Here is a 12,208-nt window from a genome sequence, read left to right on the forward strand (position 1 = left end):
GGCCGGAAATCAAAGGTTGCACCAGAAAAAATACGAGCAGTTAAATTACGCGAGATATCATAGAATGTGTATCATAAAAAGAATTCATAGAATCGCAAAAGAATTCGTCTCTGATTCGCGCGTACATTCTCTCGCGAACGCGAGCGTTCCCGTTGTTTATTAAATTTTCACGTACGAGCAGCATCGACTTCAATTACTCGTAGAAAATAAATATTTTCTCGTTACAAATTTTACAATTTCCAATGCGTCACGAGGATTGGGTGACAGCAATCATGAAAATTAAATGGAAAGAAAAAGATAGTTGCGTGCAGTTTATAAACGATGTTTATTTCTGCAATTCTGTTGTCGTTATTTAATTCGTTTTTCGTCTTTTTTATTTTTACAACCACGGGAACAGCCCTACATTTTTACTCGATTGGAAAATCTTGGTTGTTCTGTATCCGTGTGTCTCCGTTCTGTGTGCATACACGTGTATATACTTGTTTATTTATATAATGTATATCGAAGTAAAAACTAAGTACGCATACAAAACATAGATTAGTTTAATCATTTTGTGAGATTTTGTTACAGGAACATTACAAGACACTATATATACATACGTATACATATGCGTGGTCTCTATATATGTATATGTTGCGTATACACATACGTTTTACATACTTTCAAACAGAGATATGACATTGGGTATCGTTTCGAATATTAGTGTATCTTTTTCACTCGACAGTCACGATTTCGGCGCGTTTCCTTTAGTCACCCTTATCCGTTAATCTTATTCTTGTTTTACTCTTTCGAACGCATTATATAAACTCGTTCGTTATTTATTGACTAGCGGTAATAATAATTGACTAATAATTACCAAGACGAAAATACGAGATTGGATTTTTGGGGGCGGAGCTCTTTTAAAATGAAAAAATACTACCGTATCAGAACTTGAATCGTCGTTTTGTTTTCTATGCGCGTGTATTTTGCTCGTTTCTTTTGAAAACGACGTGAAACTAAAATCGACCGTATCTAAGGTCCGTAACGCGTCGAAGTAAGGAGAAAGAGAAGGGTACTGGGGAAAATGAGAGTGAACTAAGGAGGATCAGAAGCACACAGAACATCGATGGGAATTAAACGTGTACGTGAATTTGCGCCACGAACAGAAGATCGAAGTTTAATGAACAACAGAAAATATATAAACACAATATACTTTTTAACGTTTAAAGGGTATAGAAAACAAAAGATTCTTAAACATCCTCCAATCGCTTCGACCTGTTATTTTTCTTCGTGGTGACGATTTATATGTGTATATGCGTATTACTAAAATCGTAAGTATAGTCGTAGAAATAGATGCCCGGGACAGAAACAGGTAACTAAGTAATATTATTTGATATCAGTTCGTGAGACTCATTTTTTTTTGGAGGGGGTCGTCGTATCCGTCTTCTTATTGAATTTTACGGGTTCTACATATAAAAATACACGTATATATATACATCAGAATAAACTGTCGTTGATATAACTATAAATTGGATATTTTATGCATGTATACATGTTTGTGTTTTATATATGTTTATGGATGTAATACAAAATGACTCGCAGATGTATTCGAAGACAAACGTGTCCATTCATTCGGATTATACGAGCAACAACGAAATTTTAGAATCGGAAATACTCTTACTCGGAAACAAATCAAATACTTTCGAGAAAAATCGATGCAATGAAATTCGAATGGAAGCTAATAACAGTGACGACAAGTAGGTTGACGATCATAAATAAATTCGTTCTCTTTCTTATATTTTCGTAAATATTTCGCTCGTTTTAATCCGTGACTCGTAAGATAACTTGATCGCTTGTACATGTAAATTTATCGTATATCCAGCGATGCAGGGATTAACGTAGATCACTGCATGTAACTAACGATCTATAGAAAATTTCAAAGCAACACAGACGTGGAATAAAGAATCCTTAAACGACTTATTCTATTTAAAAAATGTGTAAAATTTGTCCGTGTTTCAATTCCCTTCTCCTGATGTGTGTGTGTGTTCGTTTGATGTGATGTGTATGTGTGAATGATACGCGTTTAACCCTCGGGTCTATTCTGACCCAAATCTCAATTTCATTATCTGGTATTCAAGTACAAGTTTCTTGATTTAATTTTTGCGTTGTTAGAATTATTCGATAAAATTCACGAGGGTTAAAGGTTTCACGTTTAATTCTTTCGACGCCAAAGTTCGTACGCTTAACAAACATCGATTTTTTTTATATAAGCGCCAACATCGAAAGATTTAAACCATACGCGTATATATGTACGTTTCCAAAGTCCCTTACAACTAAATCGTAACTTGAAATTATGAACGTGAATCGGGCCTCGATGAAGATGTAACTGGCACTGCTCTTTATACAACAGTTCCATCATTATCAGATAATTGGGGGGGGGAAAAAAACTAGAAATCGACGAATCATCGAACGTAAGTGTTCGGTTCTTAACAAAGAATATACATATCGATATATTATAACGTATCACATGCACTATTCTCCATCCACCTTCGTTACATCGTTCAATAATATAAATACAACGCGTGAAAATTCTACGAGCATTATAAAAAAAAAGAAAGAAGTGTACATACCCGTAAGAAAAAATGAAAGATTCTGTAAAACAAAAGATTTCAATCCTTGGAAAAATTAATCGAACGCGCGTTCGGTACAATTGGCGAACGTTTCTATTGAAATGTACACAGAAAGAAAGTCCCGAATACGGGCGAAAATTTCAACAGTAATCGATCACTTTTAATCATCCGTAAATCTCGAATAAAATTCTTATTCTTATCCGCTGAGAACGATCCTCGCATTACTAATTGTCTGTTTCTCGTCTCGGTGATTGTTGACAAATGTACAGCCTCGTAGAAAACAGTTTCAGACCGGTTTCCAACAACTGTAACTAAATACTATAGCTTCCGATAAACGCGTTCGTCGAAAGCGTCGTTTGAACCGTACGATGTAACAACTATATGGTGAATGCTACAAAAACAAAAAAAAAAGGAAAAGAAAACATGCATATAGACGCATTTGATGCTCGAAACCTTCTATTTCTTTTTTTTTACGACATCGCACATATAACATTCAGTTATTTTTTTTTTTTCTTTTGTTTAACGATTCGTTATGATTACGGGGGGGCTAAAGCCATTAAACTGGTTACCAGAGATACATCGATTAAACGCTGAATTAGTCGATGAGACGGTTTTGGTTCCCGATCGAGAAGATCAGTTCCTTCCTTTGGCTTGTGTGCTCCTATTTTAATTTACTCGGATAATCCGTATTATACTCGGGAGATCAGAGGTTTTCGGAAATAAGTAGCGGCTAGTTCGATTCCGTCCCACGGGGGATGAACACGGGAATTCTCGACTTTTCAAATATTAATTGCTTTCCCACCGTATCTGCGTTCGGACGTACAATTTACGCGACGTTACCTATCCGCCCTCGAGAGAGATTTTTCCCTTCTTCTTCTCTGTTCCATTGATCTTACTCTGCGAGTGCTTCCGTAAGCCTGAGAACACGCGTGCATTTTCTGTCGAGGACACAGTCGATACGGGAACGCGAAGGTCACGGCGTCGCCTAGGATGATTCCAGGTTCGCGTTCGGTGACATGAACGACATTTCCATGGTCATACCGGCGCTGTTGCGACGGAATCTCGATGGAATCTCGGTGCTGTTGCGCGGCTTGCGTTTGCTAAGGTGCCTCTCCACCCACTTCAACATCGTCAGCACGGAATCCGTGCTTGGCAAACGTCGTTCCGCCGAGGTGCGAATTATATGCGACGACGCGACGCGGAAAGTGGCCGCCATACCTTTCAATGCCTGTACGGAACAACAAACGATCGCGCTAATAAGTATTAAATATCGAACAGGATCAATTCGTACCGACGAGTCGCGGTCAAAATCGAATCTGTGAGACTTTTTGGCTACTAGAACGATTTTGACCGTTAATTATCGTATATTGGTAGATCGAGGAGTGTATTTAGGAAAGGTTCGATCAAGCGCTTGTGAGAGAGACAAGAGCGTAGCCCTCTGGTGGCGAGCACGAGAGGTGACACCACCTTTCAGAGCCTGTAGGGAACAAACGCTCGCGAGAATAAGTTATTAAATATCGAACAGGATCAATTCGTACCGACGAGTCGCGGTCAAAATCGAATCTGTGAGACTTTTTGGCTACTAGAACGATTTTGACCGTTAATTATCGTATATTGGTAGATCGAGGAGTATATAGGAAAGGTTCGATCAAGCGCTTGTGAGAGAGACAAGAGCGTAGCCCTCTGGTGGCGAGCACGAGAGGTGACGCCACCTTTCAGAGCCTGTAGGGAACAAACGCTCGCGAGAATAAGTTATTAAATATCGAACAGGATCAATTCGTACCGACGAGTCGCGGTCAAAATCGAATCTGTGAGACTTTTTGGCTACTAGAACGATTTTGACCGTTAATTATCGTATATTGGTAGATCGAGGAGTATATAGGAAAGGTTCGATCAAGCGCTTGTGAGAGAGACAAGAGCGTAGCCCTCTGGTGGTGAGTACGGGAGGTGACGCCGCAAGTCCGTACCTTCATCGCGTCTTCGTCCGTGACGTCGTCACCGGCGTAGATAATTCTGATACGTTCGCTCCAGTCTAAACCGAAAGCTGTACGGAGGATGTAGATAGAAGCGTGACCCTTGTTCCACTCGACCGGTGGCTTCGCCTCTATGGCACAATGGGCGGGACAAGCTTTGAATCCTGAATCCTCGATGATCTTCTTTGCTTGCTCGATCATTTGAGGACGACGTTCCATCGGTGTCTCGCGATAATGGAACGTCAGCAGGGCGCCCTTGTTTTCCACCCAGGCGCCGTCTCTGCAGAGCTATGATCATCGAAACAAAACGTTTGAAAGCTTCTTACGTCATACAGGATGTACCGCTTGTAGATAGAGATGAACGTTACAGAGCAAAGTTAAATGGTTTTTAAGTTAGTGAAATTATTAGAAGCGACAAAGCTTCCCGCTTGAAATGATTTTTGTTTCGTGACGATTCGAGTGTTCGGTTTGAAAATTCCATTTTCTCTTCTCCCTGCCTACAATCGTCTGGTAACGCGTATTAAATATAGTTAAACTTTATACACACTCAGTTCCGAAACTACTGGTGATTTGTCCATAATTGAGACGTCATTAGAGGCGAGGAAGCTTCCCCTTTAAAATGGTTTTTGATTTTTGGTGATCGGACTTTCCGTTTTCGAGATATCGTAATTTATGTGAAAGGGTAATTTTTTATATTCCGCTCTCCGTCTTACGAAAGCCTATTAACGCGTATTAAAAGTAAGAAAACTTTAGACGCGTGCAGTTCCGAAACTATTACCGTTTTATTAATTATTGAGGCGCTGTTAGAAGCGGCAAAGCCTCCCCTTTAAAATGGCTTTTGGTTTTTGTCGATCGAACTTTCCGTTTTCGAGATATCGTAATTTATGTGGAAGGGTATTTTTCTTAATTCGACTATCTCTGTCTCCGTCTGACGCGTCGCGTCGTATCTCTTTCTCGTGGGTGAATCGAGGCAGTCACGTGACCTAGTTTTGGCGTAGTATTTCCAAGAGTTCATTGATCTCAATGAAACGTAAACAAACGCTTCGGCTTGAAACTAAAATCGCTATATCTCTGGAACTAATAAAGCTATCGACCTGTTCGAACGCTCATTTTAAAGGGCATTTAATCCTCTACCCGCACAACGAAGTTTTAGCAATTCCTATCGATTATCGTAGGTGTTAATTGCGCCATGAAACGGAACACAAAGCAACACTCACTTGTTCCTGCAACGTTTGCATCAGGTTCGCGACCTTTCCCTCCAGTTCACCCGGCATCGGGTGCACGAATTTACTGCCGTCCGGATGCAGTATCTCCAAACCGTGGTTCCCAGCGTACGTGATACCCTCTATACCAACCATCGACTTGACGTTGTTCACGTTTCTGCCTGATATAATTGCTATGTACACGTCGGACATGTTAGACAGCCTCTGCAAGACGTTCTTCGTCTCCAGAGGTAAAATGGCGAGGTCCGGATGCGTAGCGATGGGCGCCAGGGTGCCATCGTAGTCCAGCAACAGGGCCAACTTATGGTTGTCGCCGATATACCTAGGGGACATGTGGTATCACTGGAACGTTACCCGGCTTTCATCATGAGTTAGGTCGCATTCGCACGCGCGGGCCCGCCGTCTTCCAAAAGCATTTTCTGGCTAGAGAAACAATCGTATGCGCGTCGAACCCATCGTTTCATCGTCGCGATAATATACAATCCCCGAGGAATAATTCTTCATTCTCGTTGGATACATCAGGAGAATCGTATCGCGTTAAGGATGGATGTTCGGGAAATAAAAATACGTGTGTACAGTTATTTCGCGGAATCATTCGATACCCATTTGTCGTTTGATCGTGGCCACAGACACCATCGAAAGCTGGTAACTGATAAAATCCCTACGCTGCGACGTACCCAAACTCATGCTTAGGCCGTTCTCCCGCTTACGCGATGCCACAGCGACGGGATCGACAAAATTCAACTGCGTGCACGAAGTACGAATAGAACGTCGATTGGAAAACACGACATTTATGACAATTTTTTTTTTTTTGTCGTAAAAATGGAAAATCATAGTTCTACGCGCACCCCCAGTAGCGAAGGTAATTTTTTAATGGTATCGCCATCGCGCTGCATGGAGAGAGAACTGCCATTAGTTTAATAATCTGTTCGAGTGTAAAGTTCATATAATAATTATATCGAGCGAAAACGCATTCCGTTTAAATAGTTTTGTCAACGCTACAGAGTTTAAATTGTTTCTGACTTTTGAAAAAAGAGGATAGTGTAACAGAACAACGATATAATAAATCTTGATAAAAATAAATTTACAAGTGTGTGCATGCTGCTGTAAGAAATTGAATAAGAGACGTGTTCTTGTTGCTTTGAGATCACACCAGTTATGGACGATTAATGCATCGAGTTTCTGTCGTTTGTAAGCGTAAGTTAATAGTTTGCCCATAACGTATGTATCGAAGTACGATTAATTTGTATAATCGGATAGGGATTCACATTTTAGTGTTAAAGATCATTAACACATTGAGAATTAAACTTACTTTTGTTGTGTATTATCGATTTCCCGTTTAGGCACATGCTCTGGTCGGGCCCAGTCATGCACTTTTCGTAACGCCGTTGATACCTACTTGCTCAAATAGTCGTCGAAATCGTCCATGGTCACCGGCTGCATGGTCGTGGCGCCCACGGAATCGTGCTCCTCGAGCGATCCCATCACTTGCAGGAACGATTTCATCCAGTAATTGACATCGTAGATCCTCTCGCGGCGTCTCAAGTGATTCATCCTTAAAGTGCGTTCATCTTCTGGCATAGTAAGTGCCCTAAAACGTTCGATGCGTAACGTTAACGGTTCGATTGTTGCTTTTTGTCGCACATTCTTAATGGAACTACGACGTACAGGGTGCTTCAGAATCATAGGTATAAACTTAAGTGACTTATAGTTGGATCAGACTCGATACTTTTACGCAGCGTCAGTGCCTACTCTTTCCGTCAGATCAGATGCAATACAGCATCGACGACTCTGATCCAACTTTTGTTCACAAGAAAAGAATTACCCATTCGCAAACGTAAAAGACAACCCATCGAGATATCAACGATTCTTATTTTATAGGGAAGCAGTACCTAGACAAAGGTTATTCAAACTGTCGTAACTATCCTGTAAACAAACATCGTTCAGTGCGGTATGCACGATTCTTAAGAATTTAGAAAGCTTACAAATTAAAAAGTACCTCTAGTGAGATATTCGAAAACAGAAGAGTCTTCACGATTAGAAAAATACCTCTAACGAGATCTCAATGAATATCTCAGTGTACAATCAGTAACCTATTAATTAGGAAGGATCGTTTCTGGCGACCCTTTAAGACTCTTTTGTTCCCTTCCGCGAACTCTTCTAGCCAGTCAAGTCTGTACCTATAATTCTGCAACACCCTGTAGTATCAGCGTTCCGAAGTACCTGTGTATAACTTCCGCCGCCTCGTCTATCTCGTACGGATTGCAGATCAGCGCCTCGTGCATCATCTCCCCGGCCCCAGCGAACGGCGAGACGATCAACACGCCTGGCGGTGTGTTGATCTGACAAGCGACGAACTCTTTCGCGACCAAATTCATTCCATCCCTCAATGGCGTGACCAGAGCGACCGCGGCGTCCCTGTAGAACGCAGCCAGCTCGTCCTGGCTGACGCATCCGTAAATGTAGCGAATGGGCGACCAATTGGGCGTGGTGAATCGACCGTTTATGCGACCGATCAGCTGATCCATCTCCAGCTTCAGGTCCTGATACTCGCGGACGTCGGTACGCGACGGAACGGCAATTTGAAGCATGGTGACCTGAAAGAAACCATTATAAATCGTGTCTTAGAGCATCGAATTAAATAAAAATTGGCAGAAACATTACCTGTTCGCGATGCTCTGGATGCTTCTCCAGCAGCCTCTCGAAAGCTTTCAATCTGTGGACCAGACCTTTCGTGTAATCGAGACGATCGACGCCCAGCACGATCTTCTGATTGGTCAGCATGACCTTGTTGGCGGTCTCAGCCATCGAGACAAATCTGTCGAACGGAATGGCGATGGGAAGCGGTCTCACGCGCACGGTTCTTCCCCCGTGCTCCACTAACAAGTTCTTACGATCGACTCTGCAACCGAGGCTCCTCTGGCAGCAGTCGACAAAGTTCAAACAATAGTCCTGAATGTGAAAGCCGACCATGTCGCAACCTGGGAAGCAATTTGCATTTTCGTTTCAAACAAGATCAACACGATGTCACGTTTGTATCGAAGAGGAACGTGGAATTTTGTGGTTGGTTTTGAAAGCAATATGGCTACTGGCTCCCTTCTCGAGATCAAATTAAGAAAGGCTTGGGCATGATTTGTTTTTGGCATTGATCGAACTCGAGTACTGTTGCAGAGGAGAAACGATCAATGCATGTATCCCTAACGCAGATTGATGCAAGAAACGAGGGAGTACAGTATATTGGAATTAACGAAAAACTCAACTTGGAAGACCTTCCTCCAATTTTGCCGAAGCATCGTAGATTTGTAAGGATAAATATTTTTTTTTTTAAATATGATGTTCCATCAAAAGCTTCGAGCAGAAGGAGTTGAATGAAGGGGCGCTTACCGAGCATTCCTTGAAGAATTTCATCAGCCCAAGGGAACAGCCTGAATATGTCCCACGGTGGGAAGGGGATGTGAAGGAAGAAGCCCAATTTTAACTTGAGATCTTTCTCGTCGGCTGCTTGTCGAATCCAGTTCGCGGCTAACATCAAATGATAGTCGTGGACCCAAACCAATGGCGTGCCGTTGGATTGATTTTCCTGCTCCTTGTGGATTTGTTGCAACGCACCAACCTACAGAGAACGACACACTCAGTCTCACATATTTTTAAATTATTCTCCCAGGATACACGCTGCATTGATCGAATGTTAAAAATGCAAGCATTTTAATATTTTCGCTGCCAAGTCAAAACCGTATAATATTCTGCACAAGTAAAATTTTGATTTTTGATCGTTGTAAGCTGCATAACCTGCAACTTGTTTCAGTACTCGTTTCCGTAATCTTGTTAAAATTCACGAATTCTATTCAAATTTATTTCCCTCGTCGTCTTAGCTTGAGAATTAATTTTTCTAGTATCATATATGGGTGACGTGGCAGTCAAAGTGTTAAACCAGCAATATCGAGCAGTTGGAAAAAATAAATATCGTCAATCTTCGAGTCCTTAGATGGACGGAATGATCTAGGTTCGCGCGTATACGCGAATGCTATGGTATTGCGAGTATCTAAGAGTTAATCGATCATCTCGATTAACTCGTACTAATCGAGAATTAATCGATTATCTCGATTAACTCTAACTCATCGAGAGTTAATCGATTACCTAGATTATAACTCGAACTTATCGAGAATTAATCGATTATCTCGATTAACTCGAATTCATCGAGAGTCAATCGATTATCTCGATTAACTCGAACTAATCGATAGTTAATCGATTACCATTAACTCGAACTCACCGTCTTTGCTGCGAATTCTTCGTTGACGGCAGAATACGCGCGCCAATGCTCGGCAATGAAGGTCGCTCTATCGGGCATTGAATGGAACAGTGGCCAGAAGGTTCCATTGCAGCATCCATTGTAGTACGCGTCGAAGATGGACGGCTCGACGTGCACTGCCACAACCTGGACAACAGAAAATGCGATCTCTTTAGTCCACGGATCGTCCATCGCCACGAATCTAGATTATTTATTTACTTCGATGCAGCGACAGGTCCAGAAACCTTCGTGAGAATAGATTTTTAAGCTTTCGCTTAAAATTTCATTAAAATTCGGTGCATACGAAACGTTGAATTTTACTTAATTTATTTACGTTGAATTTTTTTATTATCTGAAAAAGGGGTGGGTTCGAATATTATACGTTTTCTCATCGCCACTGTGGATGTCACAATATTTTGATGTACAGATGCTTCGCTCTAGAGACACTTTTCCTTTTTGATACGAGTTATCTTTCAATTAAAAAAAGAAAGAAAAAGAAAAGTATCCCCCGTCCGTCGTTTTCGCTCGCCACGGTATATTAAGCGCGGCGAAACGTGTTTATATTGTCGTTATCGTTCCCTTGTATTTTAATGCATCTACTGCCCAGAGTGCACTTCTATTTTTATCGTATCTTAAGTCGTAGATATTCGTTCAATTGCTACAAATCACCGCGCGTCGATCGTACGTAACAAATAACATTGCGAATGTTAAATCGATGACGATACGTGTTCCGTGTTAAACGTCCGTACGTTAATCGTCGTAATTCCACGAACACCCCGCAATCAATGCACACGAAAAGCATAGCGTGTCGTTTTCCTGTTTTATCAGGATCGACGTCAAAAAAAGTCGTATAAGTTGTAAGTCAAACTGATCCACCGAATCGATCGCGTTAAAATTATGGGACGAGCTGGAAGAAATCCGTAATTACCTTATCACTTTTCTATCAATGTACAGTTAAATGTTTTCTTTTCTTGTATTATCATCCAAACGTTTCAATTATAGCAGCAGCCCTTGATGTGGCTCGTTATTAACCTTATTATCTTAACGCGATTCGCGTTGTTTGGAGTACGAATCTCCCTCGTAACACGTAAACCCACTTTAACGATCGATCGAGGACACAAACATTATGAAAAATGTGTATTATTTGACCTTGTTACCAAGTTACATTTATGTACTACCAACAATGCTTAATCACCGAGCTGATTATAACCGAGTCTACTAAAATGTTTGTATACAATGTTCGATAATTCCTTGTTTTCCTTAATGTCAGATTAACGGGTCAATCTTATGTCAATTCCTTGAGTAATCAATTGCATGTATTCTTGGAAGAAGTTTGATGGATGGTCGCATGTGATGGGCGCATGACGTTCAAGTAGCCTGAACGAACGATTTTCTAATGGATTTTCTAACGGAGTATTCATATTTTTATTAACAGAATCAACGAAATGGGAGCTTCGTGGAGGGTTCTCTCAATCTTAATTCTCAAAAAACTACAGTCTCCAACTAAATTACTTAATTAACACATTAATAAATTAACACATCTTCTCGATCCATATTTCTACTGTGAATTTTATAATTCGTCGAAACTTCTATACAAATACGACCAACTCTCAAATTACAAATTATTTTATTTAGAAACAAAAAATAATATACCTCCGAGTATAATGTTCGCAGCTTTCGTAGTCTTTTTTAATTAATCGTGGCGTTAATTCGAAGGGAAAGCGAGTTTTTTTTTTCTGGAAAAACGACTCCAAAGAAGTCGAAGAAGGAGGAGCACGGCAGAAATTCGCGTTCGCTGCGATCGGAAGTGCATAAAGTCCGGCCTAGGAGGCCGATAACGAACTGTTGTCAATAAGCGACACGCTCCCCGCCCCATATTAATTGCCCGTTATCCACCGAGACTTCGTTTGTTTGCTCGCGAGACGCGGCCTCCTTTATTTCCGAACACGAGAAAACACGTCTCGATCGTTGATTGACGCAAGCGTACGGCCAATCGCTAATGAAATAATTATTAATGTCTCCTCGCATAGACACAACCATCTGAGGGTGGATCTGTCGTATCTTAATTGAGAATTAAAGAGAACGTTTCGCAACGTTCGACGATATCGGGGTCTA

General features: G+C 41.1%; 1 protein-coding gene across 2 annotated transcripts in view; it reads right to left on the reverse strand.

The window, feature by feature from the left end:
* Window positions 1–546: 546 nt before the first annotated feature.
* Window positions 547–12,208, reverse strand: part of LOC122403503 (alpha,alpha-trehalose-phosphate synthase [UDP-forming]) — a 46,691-nt gene continuing 35,029 nt past the window's right edge. For both annotated transcript variants that reach the window (XM_043407054.1, XM_043407052.1), the window contains exons 4-11: window positions 10,076–10,240; window positions 9,190–9,418; window positions 8,470–8,786; window positions 8,029–8,402; window positions 7,205–7,396; window positions 5,800–6,127; window positions 4,577–4,870; window positions 547–3,837 (exon numbers count right to left, since the gene is read on the reverse strand). In XM_043407054.1, the coding sequence (XP_043262989.1) occupies window positions 3,595–3,837; window positions 4,577–4,870; window positions 5,800–6,127; window positions 7,205–7,396; window positions 8,029–8,402; window positions 8,470–8,786; window positions 9,190–9,418; window positions 10,076–10,240 (2,142 nt within the window). In that variant the 3' untranslated portion in view covers window positions 547–3,594. The remainder of the gene's footprint in view (window positions 3,838–4,576; window positions 4,871–5,799; window positions 6,128–7,204; window positions 7,397–8,028; window positions 8,403–8,469; window positions 8,787–9,189; window positions 9,419–10,075; window positions 10,241–12,208) is intronic.

This window comes from Colletes gigas, unplaced genomic scaffold, assembly GCF_013123115.1.
Source record: "Colletes gigas isolate AHSC1104 unplaced genomic scaffold, ASM1312311v1 Colletes_gigas_Sc00055, whole genome shotgun sequence".
Classification (NCBI taxonomy): domain Eukaryota; kingdom Metazoa; phylum Arthropoda; class Insecta; order Hymenoptera; family Colletidae; genus Colletes; species Colletes gigas.